Source organism: Podarcis melisellensis (assembly GCF_964234715.1).
Source record: "Podarcis melisellensis genome assembly, chromosome: 2".
NCBI classification, from domain to species: Eukaryota; Metazoa; Chordata; class Lepidosauria; order Squamata; family Lacertidae; genus Podarcis; species Podarcis melisellensis.
Genome location: NC_138529.1, coordinates 107,675,624 through 107,694,362, shown reverse-complemented (window position 1 = coordinate 107,694,362; position 18,739 = coordinate 107,675,624). Strand labels below are relative to the sequence as shown.

The 18,739-nt window shown below is 45.2% G+C and overlaps 2 protein-coding genes across 4 annotated transcripts in view; one reads left to right on the top strand and one right to left on the bottom strand.

The window, feature by feature from the left end:
• VARS2 (valyl-tRNA synthetase 2, mitochondrial) overlaps positions 1 to 18,739 on the top strand; it is a 121,675-nt gene that overhangs the window by 68,285 nt on the left and 34,651 nt on the right. The window lies entirely within an intron of this gene.
• LOC309364348 (uncharacterized protein) lies at positions 5,073 to 12,623 on the bottom strand. Its single transcript, XM_081901402.1, has 3 exons — positions 9,172 to 12,623; positions 6,554 to 6,630; positions 5,073 to 5,908 (listed from the first exon to the last, which is right to left on the bottom strand). Exons 1-3 carry the CDS (start codon positions 12,599 to 12,601, stop codon positions 5,858 to 5,860), a joined length of 3,558 nt encoding a protein of 1,185 aa, XP_081757528.1. The 5' UTR covers positions 12,602 to 12,623; the 3' UTR covers positions 5,073 to 5,857.

The window sequence follows — 18,739 nt, the reverse complement described above, 5'->3', positions numbered from 1 at the left end:
AGCATATGTAATCAACAGCCTTCTCTTGACAGCCCCAGAACCTGTTTCTAGTGACAGGACTCAGTCTTGGAAACACGTGAGGTTATAGGGAAAGGAGAGGGTTTCTGTAATTGGTCACTGGGCCTGAGTTTCTCCAATCCTTTCATATATGGTGGTCCACAAAAGAATGGAAAAAATCCCATTAACTTCCTGATTGGCTCCCTTCTCTATGCCCAGTTTCCACAAAAAGAGAGGCTTTATTGTTGATCTACATACAGTGGTACCTTGGGTTACATACGCTTCAGGTTACAGACTCCGCTAACCCAGAAATATTACCTCGGGTTAAGAACTTTGTTTCAGGATGAGAACAGAAATTGCACGGCAGCAGCAGGAGGCCGCATTAGCTAAAGTGGTGCTTCAGGTTAAGAACAGTTTCAGGTTAAGAACGGATCTCCGGAACGAATTAAGTTCTTAACCCAAGGTACCACTGTACTGTTTACCTAGTTGATCCTTGGTCACACACCATGATATTTAGGGCTATTTCTTTCATTCCTGTTCATGGTGAATGATCATGTGCTTCTTAAGGGGCAAAAGCAGCAGATGAATTGTTTTCTTCTTACAGAGCTTGAAGTGTGTGTTGTTTTTGGGGGGTGGAACGTACCTGTTGAACTCCTGTCTGTTATGAAGTTGTTAAAGTTACGGGAGCTTTGCCAGAAAAGGGGAGGCAATTCTCATGATTCATATTTTGTTTATGTTACTGAAGACTGGATGAATTAGTACCAATGAGCTGTAGTTCCGGGAGCTTGGGGGAGGAAATTTTGTATTTCTTGATTCTTTCTGTTAAATGCCTTTTGTGGGATTGGTTTGTATTAATGAAGATGTTGTGACATGCTAACCACGTGTTCTGGTTGTTCATGTTTGTTCATGTGCCCAAGGAAGATGAGTATTTCTCAGCTTTTTTAAAAAAACCCTAACATCTGCATGCCCTTTCTCCCATGTAAATGTAAGCAGGGTTGCATCTGAAATTACAGTATTTTTCTGTGTATAAGATGAATTTTTTTCTTAGTTTTTATACATGGGGGGTCGTCTGATACAGTGGTACCTCGGGTTACAGATGCTTCAGGTTACAGACGCTTCAGGTTACAGACTTTGCTAACCCAGAAATAGTACCTTAGGTTGAGAACTTTACCTCAGGATGAGAACAGAAATCGTGCAGCGGCAGCGCAGTGGCAGCAGCAGGAGGCCCCATTAGCTAAAGTGGTGCTTCGGGTTAAGAACAGTTTCAAGTTAAGAACAGACCTCCAGAATGAAAAAATATGGGTCATCTTATGCATGTCTTATACACAGGAAAATACGGTACTTCCATGGTGTGGAGTCCAAAATACAGATGGGTCCCGACCTCCTAGTTGAAGTTGGATACACTAGACAGTGGCTACATTCACATGACAGTTTATTCCATTTTCACTGAGTTTCCCTGTTGATTTCCACATTATACTTGAGCTTTCACATAATGTAAAGGCCACTTCCTGAACTATAGAGGAATATATACATACGCATTGTGACTTGCCATTATTTTTATTGCCTACAGTTTAGTAATTCTTTATTGTAATTGTTAAGTGTAGACTGCTTAATTGTTTTTTGCTGATATTTAATTTTGCTGTTTGCTGTTATATTCTAATTGATTACTGTATTGAATATTGCTCTATTTGATATAAGTTTTTTATTTTAATTTAAAGTTATCATGAACTTTTTTGTATCGGATCAGATTGTGGTTACGTGTGTGACCTTTGCTGCCTATTTTGTTGTTCCTTCAGCCTGTGAACTGTTTTGTGCATCGTAATATGCAAATTAAAAGTGAAATGAAAAAATAGAGACTTGCACTATTTTGGGGGGCATCATCTGTTTAATTATAAATATACAAGTTGAGCAGGGCGGAGGCAGGCAGGTGGGCAGTGATACATCTTAGGACAGCATCAGTTCTCTCCCTACAGCAGCTGCTCACCTTTTCAGAGGTTGCACTGGCAAAACCAGCCAGACAGATTTTCCTCTCCTTTCCTGGCTACTCTGAGAGCGCAGACTGTTTCTATCCTGCCACAGAGACAGAGATAGAGAGAGAGAGATTGCTAAGTTCAGCCATACCCATGGTGGCTGGTAATTGTGATCACATACTCGCCAGCTCCAATACTTTGGCCACCTCATGAGAAGAGAAGACTCCCTGGAAAAGACCCTGATGCTGGGAAAGTTTGAGGGCACTAGGAGAAAGGGTTTCCCAGTAGTGATGTATGGAAGTGAGAGCTGGACCATAAAGAAGGCTGATCGCCGAAGAATGGATGCTTTTGAATTCTGGTGCTGGAGGAGACTCTTGAGAGTCCCATGGACTGCAAGAAGATCAAACCTATCCATTCTTAAGGAAATCAGCCCTGAGTGCTCACCGGAAGGACAGATCGTGAAGCTGAGGCTCCAATACTTTGGCCACCTCATGAGAAGAGAAGACTCCCTGGAAAAGACCCTGATGTTGGGAAAGATGGAGGGGACAAGGAGACAGGGATGACAGAGGACGAGATGGTGGGACAGTGCTTTCGAAGCCACAAACATGAGTCTGAACAACTGCTGGAGGCAGTGGGAGACAGGAGTGCCTGGCGTGCTCTGGTCCACTGGGTCATGAAGAGTCGGACACGACTAAACAGCTCACCAGCACAATTCTGAGGGCCGGAGAAGCTACAAAGCCATTCAAGGCCAGCAGGCAATTGATCAAGTGAAACAAAACCTCAGAAAAAAAAGAGGTTACCGTATTGGCCTGAATATAAGCTTCACTTTCCCCCCAAATTCCGACCGTGAAAAGTTAAAGTGCGGCTTATATTTGCGACCTTGCAGAATGCAGCCAGGAGCGCGGGGCAAGCAGCGCCAGGAGCACGGCAAAGTGGCCACCCGCCTTGCGCATAGTCCTCCATCCTCTCCCCCAAGGCTGGGAAGGGAGAGAGCGAGGAAGGGGAAAGGCTGGGGGCAAAGCAGCGTGGCTCCCCCCCCACCCCAATGTGCAGCCAGAAGCAGCGAGGAATGGAGCGGCTTATATTTGGGTGTTTTTCTTTTTATCTCCCCCCCTCCCATTTTAAAGGTGCAGCTTATATTTGGGTGCGGCTTATATTTGTGCTAATACGGTACTTCTTTGCCGGAGGACAGTAGAGCAATATGATTTCTCCATTTGGAATTGGGCATTGACATCTGAAGTCGTTTCACATAGGTTCTCATCCAGACTTCCTTTCATGACGCGTTTTCCCCGGTCCTTGTCTGAGCAGTTTCCAATACAGCGGCGAGATTGCTCTATGCACAAAGATGGAAAATACTTGTTTATAGATGATAGAATGGTTGGATCTTAAGGAATGAATATCTTATGTAGCTGCAGGACAGAGAACCAGAAGCTCTTTATTTTTATTTTCTCCCTTTTTTCTCGCTTTCTCTTTCTTTAGGTTTCTCCTTCCCTTGTCTTTTCTTCCTTCTGACTTTGTTCTCTTATAAACTAAAGTAGCTGTTTTATCTCAGTATATTATAAAAAGATACTTTGCAATGGGTATGTATTTTCGTATATCTTGGAATATGTATCAATAAATAAATTACTATTTTAATTATTTATTTTAATTTATTAGACATTCATACAGACATTAATACACATACACTTACAACCATAATATAAGAACAAAAAAGAAAAGAAAAAAAGGATAAGAAGAAAAACGAAAGAAAAAAGTTAAGGTAAGAAAGAAGTACATGAAATAGGTGGATGATAATACACCTTTGTGACTTCCCTCCACCAGTGCTCATCATTTTTTCATTCAAGTTCTTAATTACATTGCAAATCATGTATCACTACATTATTTATTTTAGTATACTATTGTATTGTATTGTATTGTATTATCAAGGCAACTTTATGAGCTTAGTCTAAACATGCCAGCATGTTATCTTTAGAGCAGTGTTTACTCTGCTCTATATAAATTAAAATAAAGAAATAAAGCAGTGGGATTAAAAAAACACACTTGGGATAGACCTGGAAAGCGCAGATCTGTGTCTGAAAGGGTGGTGCCAGAGGAAGTCTGGATGAGCTCTTAGACATGTTATATTTTCTGCTCCTGCTGGGCAATGGTTAAGGGTTTTGTTTTGTTTTTTTAAAGCATCGATAGAACAGCGCTGAACTATTAGCGTACCAAACATGCGGGCAGCTTGGGGGAGCAGAAGGTAAAACAGCTGAGAATCAGACAAAATGCACCTGCCAGCATACTTCCCTAGAAAAGGTGTGTGTTTCTCTTAGCCTGTAGCTTGGCAACCGCGCTAAATGCCGTCTCTCTTTGGAGCGGGGTAACTGGCAAATGGCAACATGGATACATTGCTGATCATGGATGCCTCAGAAACCTCCGGGTCGCTGCTGCTTCGCAAGAGGAGAGACAAGTTGGTAGGGAGTTTGGCGCGGGGCAAACATATTGTTAGGTGTGCTGGGCTGGCTCTGTTGTTGCATCTGCACTGTACTGTACTGACCTCCCTGGCACCAGGAAGCAATAGCGATTCGGCTGCCCGGAGATCAGATGAGCACCACTGTACCATGCTCTACTGTAGGGTTACCAGACCATTCCCGTGGACCGTCCCCAGATTTGCAAATCTGTCCCCGGACAAATTCTGTCCCTAGACCGTCCCCAGATTTGCAAATCTGTCCCCGGGAAATGTGGCAGTGGCAGCCTCAGCAGGCCAGAGCCAGCCTGGTAGCGCAGTTGGCTCTGGCTGGCTTCAGGAGCTGCTCGCTGCCACCACCACTGTCGAAGAAGGGGAACCAGGGACGTCTGGCGGTACAGATCTCCTTCCCTCTTTGTTTTGACAGGTCAGGGGAGGCTCGGGAGTCATGGGCAGGTGGCGCACCATTGCCCAGTTTCAAAAAAACTGTGCATTTATGTTTCACAGGGTGTGAAAGAAGGGCTTTGCAGCTTTATACAATATACATGTGTGCTTGGGTCCAGGGTCTTTTGCCTCACCATCCCCACAACTGACTCCCTGTTGCTTCTCAGCTTTAAAAAAAAAAAATGTCCCTGGATTCATTGGAAAAAAACTGGTAACCATACTCTACTGTTCACTATTTTAGCAGGCTCGTGGCAACAGGAATATACACTACATGGGACAACCAATATTCAGCAGCAACCTCACTGAGAAGAGTTAGTTTCGTATGCCGTTTCTTTTAGATATGAAACTCCTACTAACTTTATTTGCAGGTTTGCAAGGCTGGTCTGTTTCTGGAACAACACTGCACAGAAAGTGAAAAGCAGTGGGAATGAATTCATTGTCCATGCTGGAACCTTGATGCAGTCCGTAACCATAAGAGATGCTACCGTTAACCCCCCAGTGGTCAGATTACTACAGTAAGGAAGTTGAAGCAATCGGTCTCCTTAACCTGGTGACATCAGGTTTTTCGACGTGGGTTCGAGCCCCACGCTGGGCAGAAGATTCCTGCATTGCACGGGGGGTGGAATAGATGTCGCGCAGTCCCTTTGAGCTCTGATTCTACGATTCTATAAAACTAAGGTTTCCATTTGGGAAATTATAGGCAGACAGCCCTCCCGTTTTGAAACCTGATGGCTTTGCGCTAGCATTAGAAAAGCAACACTGATTAATAAATGAATCCACTTGTGCAGAACTAGTTAGTGTCATTTGTGATGAAAACCTTCTCTAGCATCCATTGATTTTCCTTAAGAGGGCTGCCTTTACATGCATGGCTCCCCCCTATCCCCCGTTTCCCTCTCCAATATCAGCTATAACCACCCATTCTCGGGCTGACTATCAGAATTAGGCCTTGAAATTTTGATGATACTCTCATTTCAAAATGGGTTCAGGGGAACATGTTCAATTACAATGTTGAGTAGGTGACCAGGATGAAGAATGTTGCATAGTAGATGACCTAGGAGAGAGACAGAGAATGAATGAATGAATCACTGATATATGTTTAGAGCAATAATAACATGCAAGTCAAAGGAAAGGACCCTGAAGTCCTGGCTCAAAAAAACACTCTCTTTCTAATTTTGGGGAAAATGCACTAAAACATCTGGCATGCATAACTCTCCTCCTTGAATCCCTCATTGTCCCTCCCTTAAAAAATCTTTAATATAGCAAACCTCCATATATTGTCTCTTTAAAATCCTTCTACTTGCTTTTTAAAGTTCATGCAGTTTTCTCTAGAAGTGTCAGTTTTCTTTCTCCCCCCCCCAGCTAATTAGGGTTTTGTTTTTCTTAAAGTGGGGGAAAAATCCCCACTCTTTTGGTCCTTTTCTAAACCGAAAAATATCCATAAATTTAAATTTGTTGTGCTTTTTCATCTTGGAAGTAGGCAGAATCCATTATTCCCAGGCTTAGAAAACACATAAGACTTTTAAAAATGACAAGACAATTGCCACCACTACCCTCACCCTGCCCATTTCCTCTAATCTAAAATATTATTAAAATCAAACAAACAAATGCCCTCTTTCTGTTTTAATACCTACACACCCAATAAGGGTATATCTGACAATGTCCATGGGTGTGTGTGCGAAGCGCCTGTCTTCCTTACCATGCAAAATCCAACAGCCAATACCAGGATGACCAACATGCCGATGAGCAGCGTGGGCCAATATGGCAGAAGAGTCACTGCAGGAGGCAAGGAGAGGAAGAATGAGCTGCTTTAATCTCATCTGGCTTGCTGCTGCTTCACTTGGAGCTTATGTGGTCAGTGGAAATTGTTTTCAATGCCTTGGTACAATCTTGGATCACATGAGTCAATGAGACTCTGGTCATGTGCAAAGTATTTTTCAGTTACCCTCTGGTCTTGGTGGACCACAAGCTTAACATGAGTCAACAGTGTGATGCAGCAGCAAAAAAAGAGCTTATGCTATTCTAGGCTGCAAGAACAGAAGTCTGGTGTGCCGATCAAGGGAAGTGATAGTCCCACTCTATTCTGCCTTGGTCAGACCACACTTGGAAATACTGTGTCCAGTTCTGGGCACCACAATTTAAGAAGGATGTTGACAAGCTGGAATGTGTGCAGAGGAGGGCAACCAAGACGATCAAGGGTCTGGAAACTAAGCCTTATGGGGAACGCTTGAAGGAGCTGGGTATGTTTAGCCTGGAAAAGAGGAGACTGAGAGGAGATAGGATAGCCATCTTCAAATATCTGAAGGGCTGTCCCATGGAAGATGGAGCAAGCTTGTTTTATCCTGCTCTGGAGGGTAGGACTTGAACCTATGGCTTCAAGGTACAGGAAAGGAGATTATGATTAAACTTTTGAAAAAACTTTCTGATAGTAAGAGCTGTTAGGCAGCGGAACGGACTCCCACGAGAGGTGGTGGCTTCTCTTTCCTTGGAGGTTTTTAAGCAGAGGTTGTCTGGCCATCTGTCATGGATGCTTTAGTTGAGATTCCTGAATTGCAGGGGGTTGGACTAGATGACCCTTGGGGTCCCTTCCAAGATTCTATGATTCTATGCAGAAGTCAGCCATAGGGGTGGGTTGGGTAAGTCATTTCTACCAGGGCTGTCGCACTGTGCCGGAAGTTCCCATTGCTGGACAGTTGCTAGCTTAACCCTTTGCCTAGGGTTAGATGGAGTTCGCCAACAAAAAGGTAAAGGTAATGGGACCCCTGACTGTTAGGTCCAGTTGCGGATGACTCTGGGGTTACAGTGCTCATCTCGCTTTACTGGCCGAGGGAGTCGGCGTACAGCTTCCGGGTCATGTGGCCAGCATGACTAATCCACTTCTGGCGAACCAGAGCAGTGCATGGAAACGCCGGTTACCTTCCCGCCGGAGCCGTACCTATTTATCTACTTGCACTTTGATGTGCTTTTGAACTGCTAGGTTGGCAGGAGGAGGGACCAAGCAACGGGAGCTCACCCCATCATGGGGATTCGAACCGCCAGCCTTCTGATCGGCTAGTCCTAGGCTCTGTGGTTTAACCCACAGCGCCACCCACGTCCCAATAACACTCCCCCAAAAAAGATCCACATTTTAAAAGGGTATAGGATGTCCATCAGGTCAACCAAAGGCCTGGTTAAAAAGGAATGTTTTTGCCTGGTGCCTGAAGGTGTATAATGAAGGCGCCAGGCGAACTTCCCTGGGGAGAGCGTTCCACAGATAGGGAGCCACCGCAGAGAAGGCCCTGTTCTTGTGTTGCCACCCTCCAGACCTCTCGAGGAGGAGGCACACGAAGGAGGGTCTCAGAATATGATCTCAGGTCTTGGTAGGTTCATATGGTAAGAGGTGGTGCATTAATTAAAACAGGAAGGTTGGCTTCTGGCATCTCAATCAAGCACACACAAAAACTGGGCTGGAAGGATGTGCCAGGAGCGAACTCATAGCTCCCATGCCTATGCCTCTTTCAAAAGGCCTGCTTTCCATCATGAAAACCAGGGGCTAAGATTTCACAATGGTTGCCCAACCACATATGACGATCCCAAAGACCAATGGACACCTGGGTGCAATATTGTTCACAAGCTTCTTAGGGGACAGAGCTGTGCCCCTCACAGGCACATAGGATGTTAGTGCTGAGGGACCTGCAGTGGCTATTTTAAGGTCTTAGAATTGTAGAGTTGAAAGGGCTCATCTAGCCCAACCCATTGCAATGCAGGGATCTTTTGCCCAGCATGGGACTTGAACCCACAACCCCAGGATTCAGAGTCTCGTGCTCTACCAACTGAGCTATGCCTAAGCAGTCACAGGCCTGGTTACCCAAAAGGCTGACTTCCCTTCCGTATTCCAAAGTAAGGACATTAAATCAACAAAATTAATTATGTTTCTATTTAAAAGTTCATGCAACTTGTTTTTTAAAAAATATTTTGCAAACCGCTTACAACAGGGGTCAGTAAGCTTTTTCAGCAGGGGGCCGGCCCACTGTCCCTCAGACTTTGTGGGGTGCCAGACTATATATTTTTTGGGGGAAATGAACACATTCCTATGCCCCACAAATAACCCAGAGATGCATTTTAAATAAAAGGGCACATTCTACTCATGTAAAAACATGCTGATTCCCGGACAGTCCACGGGCCAGACTGAGAAGGTGATTGGGCCGGATCCAGCCCCGGGCCTTAGTTTGCCTACCCATGGCTTAGAAGCTTATTTTGTCATTTCGTGGTATATCAGTTAATAAATAGAATTATATTTAGCTAGCATTCACAAAACCCAGATTGTATCTGGCTTACCTGGCTTGGTAATGCTGGATTTTCCTTGGGAAGTGGAGGTAGCCCCTCTGGGGGCAACCACAGGAGCCTTTTTGCAGGAAGGGGCAGCAATGGGAGCGTTCTCTGTAGGTGCAGCAGAAGGGCTCCCTTTAGAGTCCAAGGCAGCATCTTCAGAGACAGTGGGTGGAATCTCACCAAGAGCGGTGGAAGGGAATGCTCCAGAGGTGGCAGTGGTGGGGGTCTTCCCAGGGACCACGGCTGATATTTTCCTGTGAATAACTGTGGTGCTTTCACATATGGCTCTGGGTGTCTCCCTTTGGTTGGCTTCAGTGGCATTTCCAGGTTTGGCAACTCCTCTTGGGGTGTCAATAAGAGAGACTTCCAGAGCAGCCAAGTTGTGTCCATGAGTTTCTGCAGTAGTGTCAACACTTTCTCCAAACGTGGCGGCATCAGGCACCTCTCCCAAACTAAATAGAGTCACACCTGGATCCATGGATCTAGTGGTGGGATCCATGGTCTTTCCAGTTATAGCAATACTAGTCTCTCCGATGTTGGCATTGAGGACCAACCCTGGGGCAGCTGAGGGGTCCCCAGAGACAGCTGCACTGTCCTGTCCTGTGGACATAGGGCTCTCTAAACTGTTGTCCATGGTCTTTCCAGATGTGACGATGGTTGCTTCTGCTGGAGGGATGGTGGAAGACCCTCCTGGAACCATTGCAATGCCTGTAGATGTGCCAGTATCAGCTTCTCTCAGTTTGAGAGTGGGTCTTTTTCTGTAACTGATATCCTGGGCCCTTTCGATGGTAGCAGACTCTCTAGTGTGGGTGTCACTGGACTTGTCAAATGTGGTGGTAACGAGATCATCTAGAGCAGCACTGTTGCTTCCAGAGACAGGAATGCTGACTTCAGCCATTGAGTTTTCAGGTGCATTTCTGATATTTTCAGGGGTGTTTGGGTGTCCTGAAGCACTGGTAGCATTGTCTTGAAATACTAAAGCCTCTCTAGGAGAGGTGGTAGCTCTGGAACTGGGTATCTTACCATGGACATCAATGGTGGTGACTTTCCCAGAAGGAAGTGTCTCATCAGGTCTATCACTGTCACAAGGTGTGGTGTCAATAATCCCAGGGAAAGAGGCACTGCTGATGGTAGTGGTATATGCTGCTTCTGAACTGGAGTGTTTTTCCAATACACTGTTAGCGCCAGATGTGGAGGACTTTCCAGTGTCAAATGTGGCTGCCCTAGTACTGGTATCTTCAGAAACACTGGTGTCACCAGGGACGAGACTCTCCTCAGGAGGAGGAGTAGCTTTAGAAGTATGAGCCTCAGCTGTTCCAAGAGTGGTCCCAATAGTTGAGCTCTCTTTCCCAGTGCCTCCAGAGGAGGGAACAGATATTACCCTGGGGAAAATATGGGCATCGTCTCTTGGGTTGGTGGAAGTCCTGGCGATGGAATCTGCTGAAGAGATGGTACTCAAGCTTAGGTCTGTAGATTTCCCTAGAGATGTAGTCTCACTATGGAAAAGGATGGTTCCACTGCTTTGAGTGATGGCAGCAGCAATAGGGAACAATATGGGATCTTCTGTAAGTGTAGTTTCAGGAGTGATGTTGGTGTCTTCTCTACAAGTAAGGTTCATTTCAGAGACGGAACACACCTCAGTGACAGGTGTCTCTTCAAGGGAACTGCTTGCCCCAGAGGTGTCTTTCTGTGTCTCAGTGTCTTCAAGAATAGCTGCCATGCTGATCTGCCCAGAAGTAACTGACCCTTCAGAGGTGGCGAAGCTTTCAGAGAAAGAACTATTACCTCCAGTGGTAGAGGTAGAGTTTCCACTAGAGGCTTTGTTGGCAACATTTGCACTACTATCAGGAATTTTATCACTTGCCGTTTCACCTGTATGAATGACAGATTTGGAGAAATCACTGCCAAAGGTAACTTTGGGGGCCAAATTAGTCATAGCCATAGATACAGTGTCAGATGTTGGTGTCTTCCCATAGTGGCTTCTAGGGTGAGGGCTAGAAGTTTCATACTTGGTGTTGGTGTTTTCAAGAATAGGTCTGGAGAGCTTTGTAAATGCACCTCTTTTTTCTGGGCTGCCACTGATTGTGCTGGCTACCTTTCCAGAAGCAGTCTCAGTGGTGGGGTGAATGTCTCCAAGTGCAGTGGCTGTTGGAGCAATGGTGTCAGAAGTGTTGTATCCAAGGGCATCTTCGGCAGCATCTTCAGTGGCGATGATATCCTCAGAGAGTGTGGCAGTGGTGATTGTGTCCTGGCTACCAGAGAGGCCTGTGGTACTATCTCCAGAAGAAAGGACAATGACATCTGATGTGGTGGGGGGACGCTCAGGGACAGGGGTAGCAATAGCCCCTCTATATTCATTGGCATTTGCCCATCCATGAACTGTGGTAGCTTCAGGGGCAACAGTGATGATGCTCAGGTCTTCAGAAGTGGTAATGCTAGGAGTGGCTCTAGGGGTAGAAGTGGCAACAGGCAGGTCAGTTCCATCAACCAATTGGGTGGGAAGGATAGAACTGTCAAAGGCAATGCATGTCTCAGGTATCTTAGAAGTATCTCCTGGTATGGAAATAGTGTCCAGGCTTGGACTGAATACTGCTCCTGGGTGACCAGTGGTGTCACCATAAAGGGTGCTGTCCGGAGTGCTGAATGCCTCTGTAGGAGGGAAGCTGTGTGGATGAGCACTGGCTTCTCTTAGAGGTGTGGTCACATTGATTGCATTACCCAAGGAAGGTGTTTTCCCTGTGGGGACTATTTCTTCAAGGGTCAAAGTGGTTCTGTCCCATGGATTAGAAGCATCATCATCCACATCTCTAGGGCTGACTGTTTTATTGGCAACATTTTCAGGCTTATTGATGTTGGTGACATTACCAGTGACTGTGCCTTGTGGGACAGTAGTTATGGTGGCCTCTCCAGTGACAGTTTGTGTGATGGTGGTGACTTTTTCTCCTGTAGCAAAGGAGCATATCTCAGGGACAACAGTGGGGGCCTCAGTGGTTGTGGTCTGATCCTGGATCCTGGCACTTACAATGGTGGCTGGGGCATCCCTAGAAGCTGGAATTCCATCAGAGCTAGTAGTGGTCTTGAACACAGAAGTAGCATTATCAGGAGCAGAAACAGTATCACTCAAGGTATTGCTGGTACTAGTGCTTACATTTGTTGTAACTATAGCCCTGTAATCAGAAAGGTCACTGCTGAGATCATCTTTTGGAATAATCTTAGCTAGATCAGAGGTTTCTTCAAGAATGTCAGTGTCTGCGGAAGACCATGTCCCCCGAGTAAGGACATCACAATGGATTCTGATGTCTCTGAGAGAAGTAGCAGCAGCAGCAGTATCCTCTGAGATAGCTATTTCTTCCAGTTTTGGGGTATCCTGAAGGATGTTAGTAGATATGTTTCTAGAAACAGTGGTGATATCTTCAGGGAAAGCCTGGGTGGCCATGACAGTATCTCTAAGAGAAGTAACTGTGGATGTGGCTCCCATGGTAGTGGTGGTGATGGTGATAGCATCTCCCCCAAGGATGGTGGTTTGAGAAACATCTCCTGAGACATTGGTAGCAATAGGTTCCTTGAATTTGGTGGTAGGAATGAAGTTGGTGCCTACAGACGTTGCCGTGGTGTTGTTGTCTTCATTAGCTACAGAAAAAACACTGGTAGCAGCGGTGTATCTGGCATCTTCAAAAGTAGTAGTGGCTTCAGATATTTTAAAAGTCCTGCTAGTTGCACTGGGGCCTGGTGACCCTTTCTTAGTTCCTACCACCATGGGGGTATCAATCCATATCTTCTTGTCTCCAGATGAGCCAGCAGCATTTTCTGTTAGGTTCCTCTCACTTTGTGTGGTGGCTTCAGCAATGACACATCCACTACTGGTTGTTTTCCTACAGGATGCCTGCTCAAGGGTGAGGAGCATCTCATTGTGCACAGAGTTAACTGTCCCCGCAAGGTGTGCACCCTCTGGAATTTTGGTGGTGCAACTAAAGGCAGGGGTGGTATCTCCTGGACTTGTGTTGGCCTCTTGAATACTAGTTCCAGCTGAGAATGATAAACTAGGGGTAGGCATATGCCCCCTGATTGTGGTGGTCTCACTGTACACAGAATCAACTCTGTCTCCATAGCGCATCTCCTCTGGAGTGTCAGTGGAGGTGTCTCTGCTCTTAGTTGTGTTGATTAGCAAAGAGCCAGGTGTGTCCTTGGTGGTAGTGTCTTCTGCAGCATCATTTTCTACTTCTCTTGAGAGCAGAGAAATGTTAGTAGCAGACCAGGGGTTTGGTGTGGCAACCTCAGAAACAGCCATGGTGGCATCTGAAGGGGCTTTGCTGTCATCAGCAATAGTACTGGCATTCAGATTTCTGTCCTGTGCTGCACTGTGGGTAGAAGTGGAGACATCTCCAGAAACAACGTCAATAGTATCTTTTCCAATGGAGGGAGTAGCATCTGCAGAGGTGATAGAGGTGTCCTCAGAAGCAGTAGAGGTGGTCACAGTGGCACTGACATTCTCTAAATGAATTGTAGCTGCCTCTCTAGATGGCACAGAAGTCCTTGGGATGGTGACTTCTTCAGGAGTTGCAACACCGGTGCTCTGAAGAGCAGAAGCACACCAGTCATCCAGTGTGGTGGTTGTGTCTCTAGTAGTAGCCTCTCTGGCAGGTTCACTCCTGGAAATATTTGTAGGAATAATGACATCAGTGCTGGCAGTTTTCTCACGAGGAGTAATGAAGTTACCAGAAGCTATAGTGGTTTTGTCAGCTATAGTTTCTGAGGGTTTCCCAAGTTCTGTTTCAGCAGAGCACTCGGTGGTATCCTGAGAGAAAGTGGTGATAGTAACAGATCCAGGAACATACAATGTGGTATCTTGGGATGCAGCAAAGGTTTCAATGGAGACAGTGGTGATAGCATCATCGTGAAGAAAACAGTTTTCCTCTGGGCACATGGTGGCTGTGTCATTCCCAGGGGTGGCATTGTCACCAAGGCAATCACTACTGGCCTTGTGTGTGTTCTTGTCAGAGGTGGTGCTAACTGTACCTCCAGAGACAATGGCGGATCCATGGTTCATGGAGACCATGTTCCCAGCCATGTTTGTGTGTGTGTTTCCTGGAGTTGCTGTCATTTTAGTACCAGCAGGAATGGGAGTGCTTTCAACGAAAGAAGCAATTGCAGTGGTATCTCTACATGTCTTTTTAAGAGAGGTGTCAAGGTTCTCTCTGGAACTGATGTTGGCACCCTTCAAAGAGGAAGTTAAGAGTTCGGTTTGGTTGACATTTTCTGGAGCAGTTGCAACGCTGTCTTCCCTGATTGTGTTATCTCCACAATCTCTGATATCAATATATCCAGCAGCATTAGCATTCTCACGGGCATGAATTGAGCTAGGTTTAACGGTTGAATTTTCAGACTCGGTGCTAGCTTCCTCTCTAGGAATGGGTGTCTTCCTGACATCTCCCGAAGACGGCACAGTGGCAATTTCTTCAGAAGGGTTGGCTATGGTGATGGTCTCTACTACAATAGTGGCTGGTATGTTTCCGTGGATTGTGGCCATGTTTTTAAACATACCAGTTGTAGTGTCTATGATGCCAACAACATTGGTCACGTTTCCAGGGAGAATGAAAAAAGGCTCATTAATGGTGGCAGTGTCTAAACAAGTGGTTGTGATGCTCCCAAGGGACGTGTCATTCTCACTAGGAATGGTGACAGAGTTTCCAGAGCCTGTTGTGACAGTCCCTAAAGGGACAGGGGTGGATATATTGCCAGAAGTGTTAAGACTGCCATCTGTGGAGGCTTTGTGGGTTTCTCTGGATGTTGTAGCAGTACTAGAGAAAACGTTGGCATCTCTAGACACAGGTCCTGTTTTGTTTCCATTGGTAGGGCTATCTCCAGGACTAGTAGTTGTGTTGTTGCCACTGAGAGCCAGGCTGATGTTTGCAGAGACAACAGCTGAAGGTGGTTGGGAGGAAGCTGAAAACACTGTAGTGACAACTGAATTCTCCGCACTGAAAAGGTTGGTAGTGCCGCCCCCTGAGAAGATGGTGGCATTTTCAGGGCTAGAGAGGGACGTTTCTTTAAAAGTGGTGGCTGAAATCTCTCCAGGGTCAGAAACAGGGTTAGAGCCACTGGTTAACTCATCACAGAAACTGGTGATGTCACCCAGTTTAGTGGTACAGTCCTCAGGGCTTGAGGTTACTTGAGCGCCATTTGTATCTACAGTGGCACCAAAGACAGTGGCAGCAGTTGCAGTGTCTCCAGTATTGAAGACCTCTCCAAAGAATGAGCTATCAATAGCCTTTTCTCCAGAAGTGATGCTATGGCTATCTTCAGGAGCGGGAATCGACTTCCTGTTGCAAATATCTCCTACGGCAATTGTAGGAGTGCAGCTGATTCCAGGAGTGACGGCGACAGCAGTGTCCCTGTTGCTTTCATCCATAGCCACATTTCTGGGAGCTTTGTAGAAATTGTCACCCGTGGTGGAGATCTTTCCAAGAACTGTGCTGGTCTCCACAGTTGCAGATGCCTTATTTTCAGCACAGCTTGCCTTGATAAAACATCCTTTGCTCAAGGCATCTTCAGAAGCTGTGGAATTAGCATTTCCTGGGGCATCTTTGGACTTGAAAGAAGACTCCCAGTGTGAGACTTCTCTAGGTGCATCTCTAGAATATGACTTGCTACGAGCTGCTTTCGCGATGCTGATGTGGCTTTTCCCTGAAGTGTCTCTCCCCCTACGGCCAACAGTAGCAGTATCATTCTCAAGGGCTGGGCTGATGTGCTTTTGATGTATGGTGTTTGGGCTAGGGTGAGCTGTGGTGCTGCTTTTGGATGTTATGGCAAATGTGGCTTCAGAGGTAACAATGTCTTCATCAATGGGAGCTGTGTTCTGAAGCGTAGGTGTGTTTCTGGGGGTTGTAGTTGTGTTGGTCACAGAATGTATATCCGCACTGTTGGTCTGCTGGTCATCAACTGTGTTGCAATTTTGATTGCTGCCTACCCAAATGTTGGCAATTCCTCCTTTTTCTACTGGCTCCATTTTCTAATCTTCAACCATGTTCAGCAATAATGAAACCTGTGATGGTGCAGCAAACGATAACAACAATACAAGAAAAGCAAACTTAACACCACAAATTATTATTCTATTATCAGAACAGCAGCTTCCTATGGCCTTTTTCTTTTCTTTTTTTCATATATATATATAGTGGTACCTCGGGTTAAGAACTTAATTCATTCTGGAGGTCCGTTCTTAACCTGAAACTGTTCTTAACCTGAGGTACCACTTTAGCTAATGGGGCCTCCCGCTGCTGCCACGCGATTTCTGTTCTCATCCTGAAGCAAAGTTCTTAACCCGAGGTACTATTTCTGGGTTAGCGGAGTCTGTAACCTGAAGCGTCTGTAACCTGAAGCATCTGTAACCCGAGGTACCACTGTAATTTTTAATTAAATTTTCTGTTTTACCATTTAAAATACTCATTTTACATTTAAGATATCAATGACTTCCCTTCTTCTCTTTCCATGGTTCATTTTACATATCATAAATCATAAATCCCTGCATATTTTACAAAAACTATACCATTCAGTATTCCATTACAGTGGTACCTCGGGTTAAGTACTTAATTCATTCCAGAGGTCTGTTCTTAAGCTGAAACTGTTCTTAACCTGAAGCACCACATTAGCTAATGGGGCCTCCTGCTGCTGCCGCACTGCCGGAGCCCTATTTATGTTCTTATCCTGAAGCAAAGTTCTTAACCTGAAGCACTATTTCTGGGTTAGCGGAGTGTGTAACCTGACGTGTATGTAACCTGAAGCATATGTAACCCGAGGTACCACTATATTGCATCCATCAAAACTTGTTTACACTGTTGAATTTATCTTAACGCTGCCAGCATTTTCAGCTGTACACAATTATTTCCCATAAAGTCAATAAAAAAATTCCAATCTTCTTTAAATGTATGTTCTTCTTGTTTGCTTATTCTATATGTTAAGTCTGTGAGCTCTGCATATTCTGTCAACAAGCTGCCATTCTTCTTTAGTTGGGATCTCGCTCATTTTCCATTTTTGGCCTAACAAAACAAAGCCTTTTTCTTTTGATCAGTTGTTAACCTTCAGTTGGTCCCATAAAGTAATTCCATTTACCTCTAATTTCACACCAGTAGTGTTCAAGATAAACCACACTGAAAACTGTAACACCCCTCACTGCATCTGTCTTTTAGAAGCCTGGATGGGGTGGGTTTCCCCTGAGATTGATTTTGTAGAAACACCACAGCAGCTGGAATCCTGTAGACAAACAGTCCAGTACAACACATCGTTCCGGGGGTGCGTTGGGTTGTGCGCACTTTGGGTGGTACAACCCAGTGCACAGAACAATCTCTGATATTGCACTATTTGTCTATAGACTTCCTGTGGCTGTGGAGTTTCAACAAAAGCATGTGTTGTTGTTGTTGTTGTTTTGTTATATTGCACTTTTCAAAATATTTTTTCAAATAAATGAATTATTAATTAAATTTATACTTTTCAAGTTTATACATCTCACTAGTTTTATACATTTCACTAACTTTAACATTCATATTGACATTTCAAAACTTCCACCCCCCCTTCTGGGGTTCAGTAAATTTGTTTTTTAATAGCTTATGCATATCCAAATTAATTTGCTCGTTTATCCATCTTCTTTAAATGTATACTCTTATAAAACTGCAGGTTGTTACAATAATCCTGCCAATGTTTCTATCAACAAAAGCAGTCTTGGGGAACACATACACACACACACACACACACACACACACACACACAAACACACACCCTGATCCAGGCTTCTAAAGGGCCTGCCTAGTCTAATAACTTGTTCCCCACAGTGGCTAACCAGATAGGAAATCCAGAAGAGGAAGAAGAGGAGGAGGAGGAGGAGGAGTAGGAGGAGTAGGAGGAGGAGGAGGAGTAGGAGGAGGAGTAGTAGTTTGGATTTGATATCCCGCTTTATCACTACCTGAAGGAGTCTCAAAGCGGCTAACAAGCTCCTTTCCCTTCCTCCCCCACAACAAACACTCTGTGAGGTGAGTGGGGCTGAGAGACTTCAGAGAAGTGTGACTGGCCCAAGGTCACCCAGCAGCTGCATGTGGAGGAACAGGGAATCAAACCCAGTTCACCAGATTACAAGTCCACTGCTCTTAACCACTACACCACACTGGCTCTGAGCAAGACATGAGGGCAATTGATCCCAGCCATGATGCCTATCTATGGTCCGTCTCCATGGCAATGCTCTCTGCCTGAATGCCACTTGCAGGAAACTTCAGGAGGGGAACCTGGGGCTCAGTTCCTCCTTGTGAGTTTTCCTCAGGCATCTGTGAGGACTGAATGCTGGACTAGATAGGATCCAGCAAGGCTCTTGTTATGTTCAGTCACTGGTACTGATAAACAGTGCTGGATTTATGTATAAGCTAAACAAGCTGTAGCTTAGGGCCCCAAAAAATGTAAAGGGGAAAAAACTGGATGTACATTTCCAAAATAAGTTAGAGCTTAATAATTATTTCACTATACTGTAATGTACTTCTTCATAATTGTATTTCGCTATTAATATACTTCTTAATTGTACTTCAGTTCAACAATT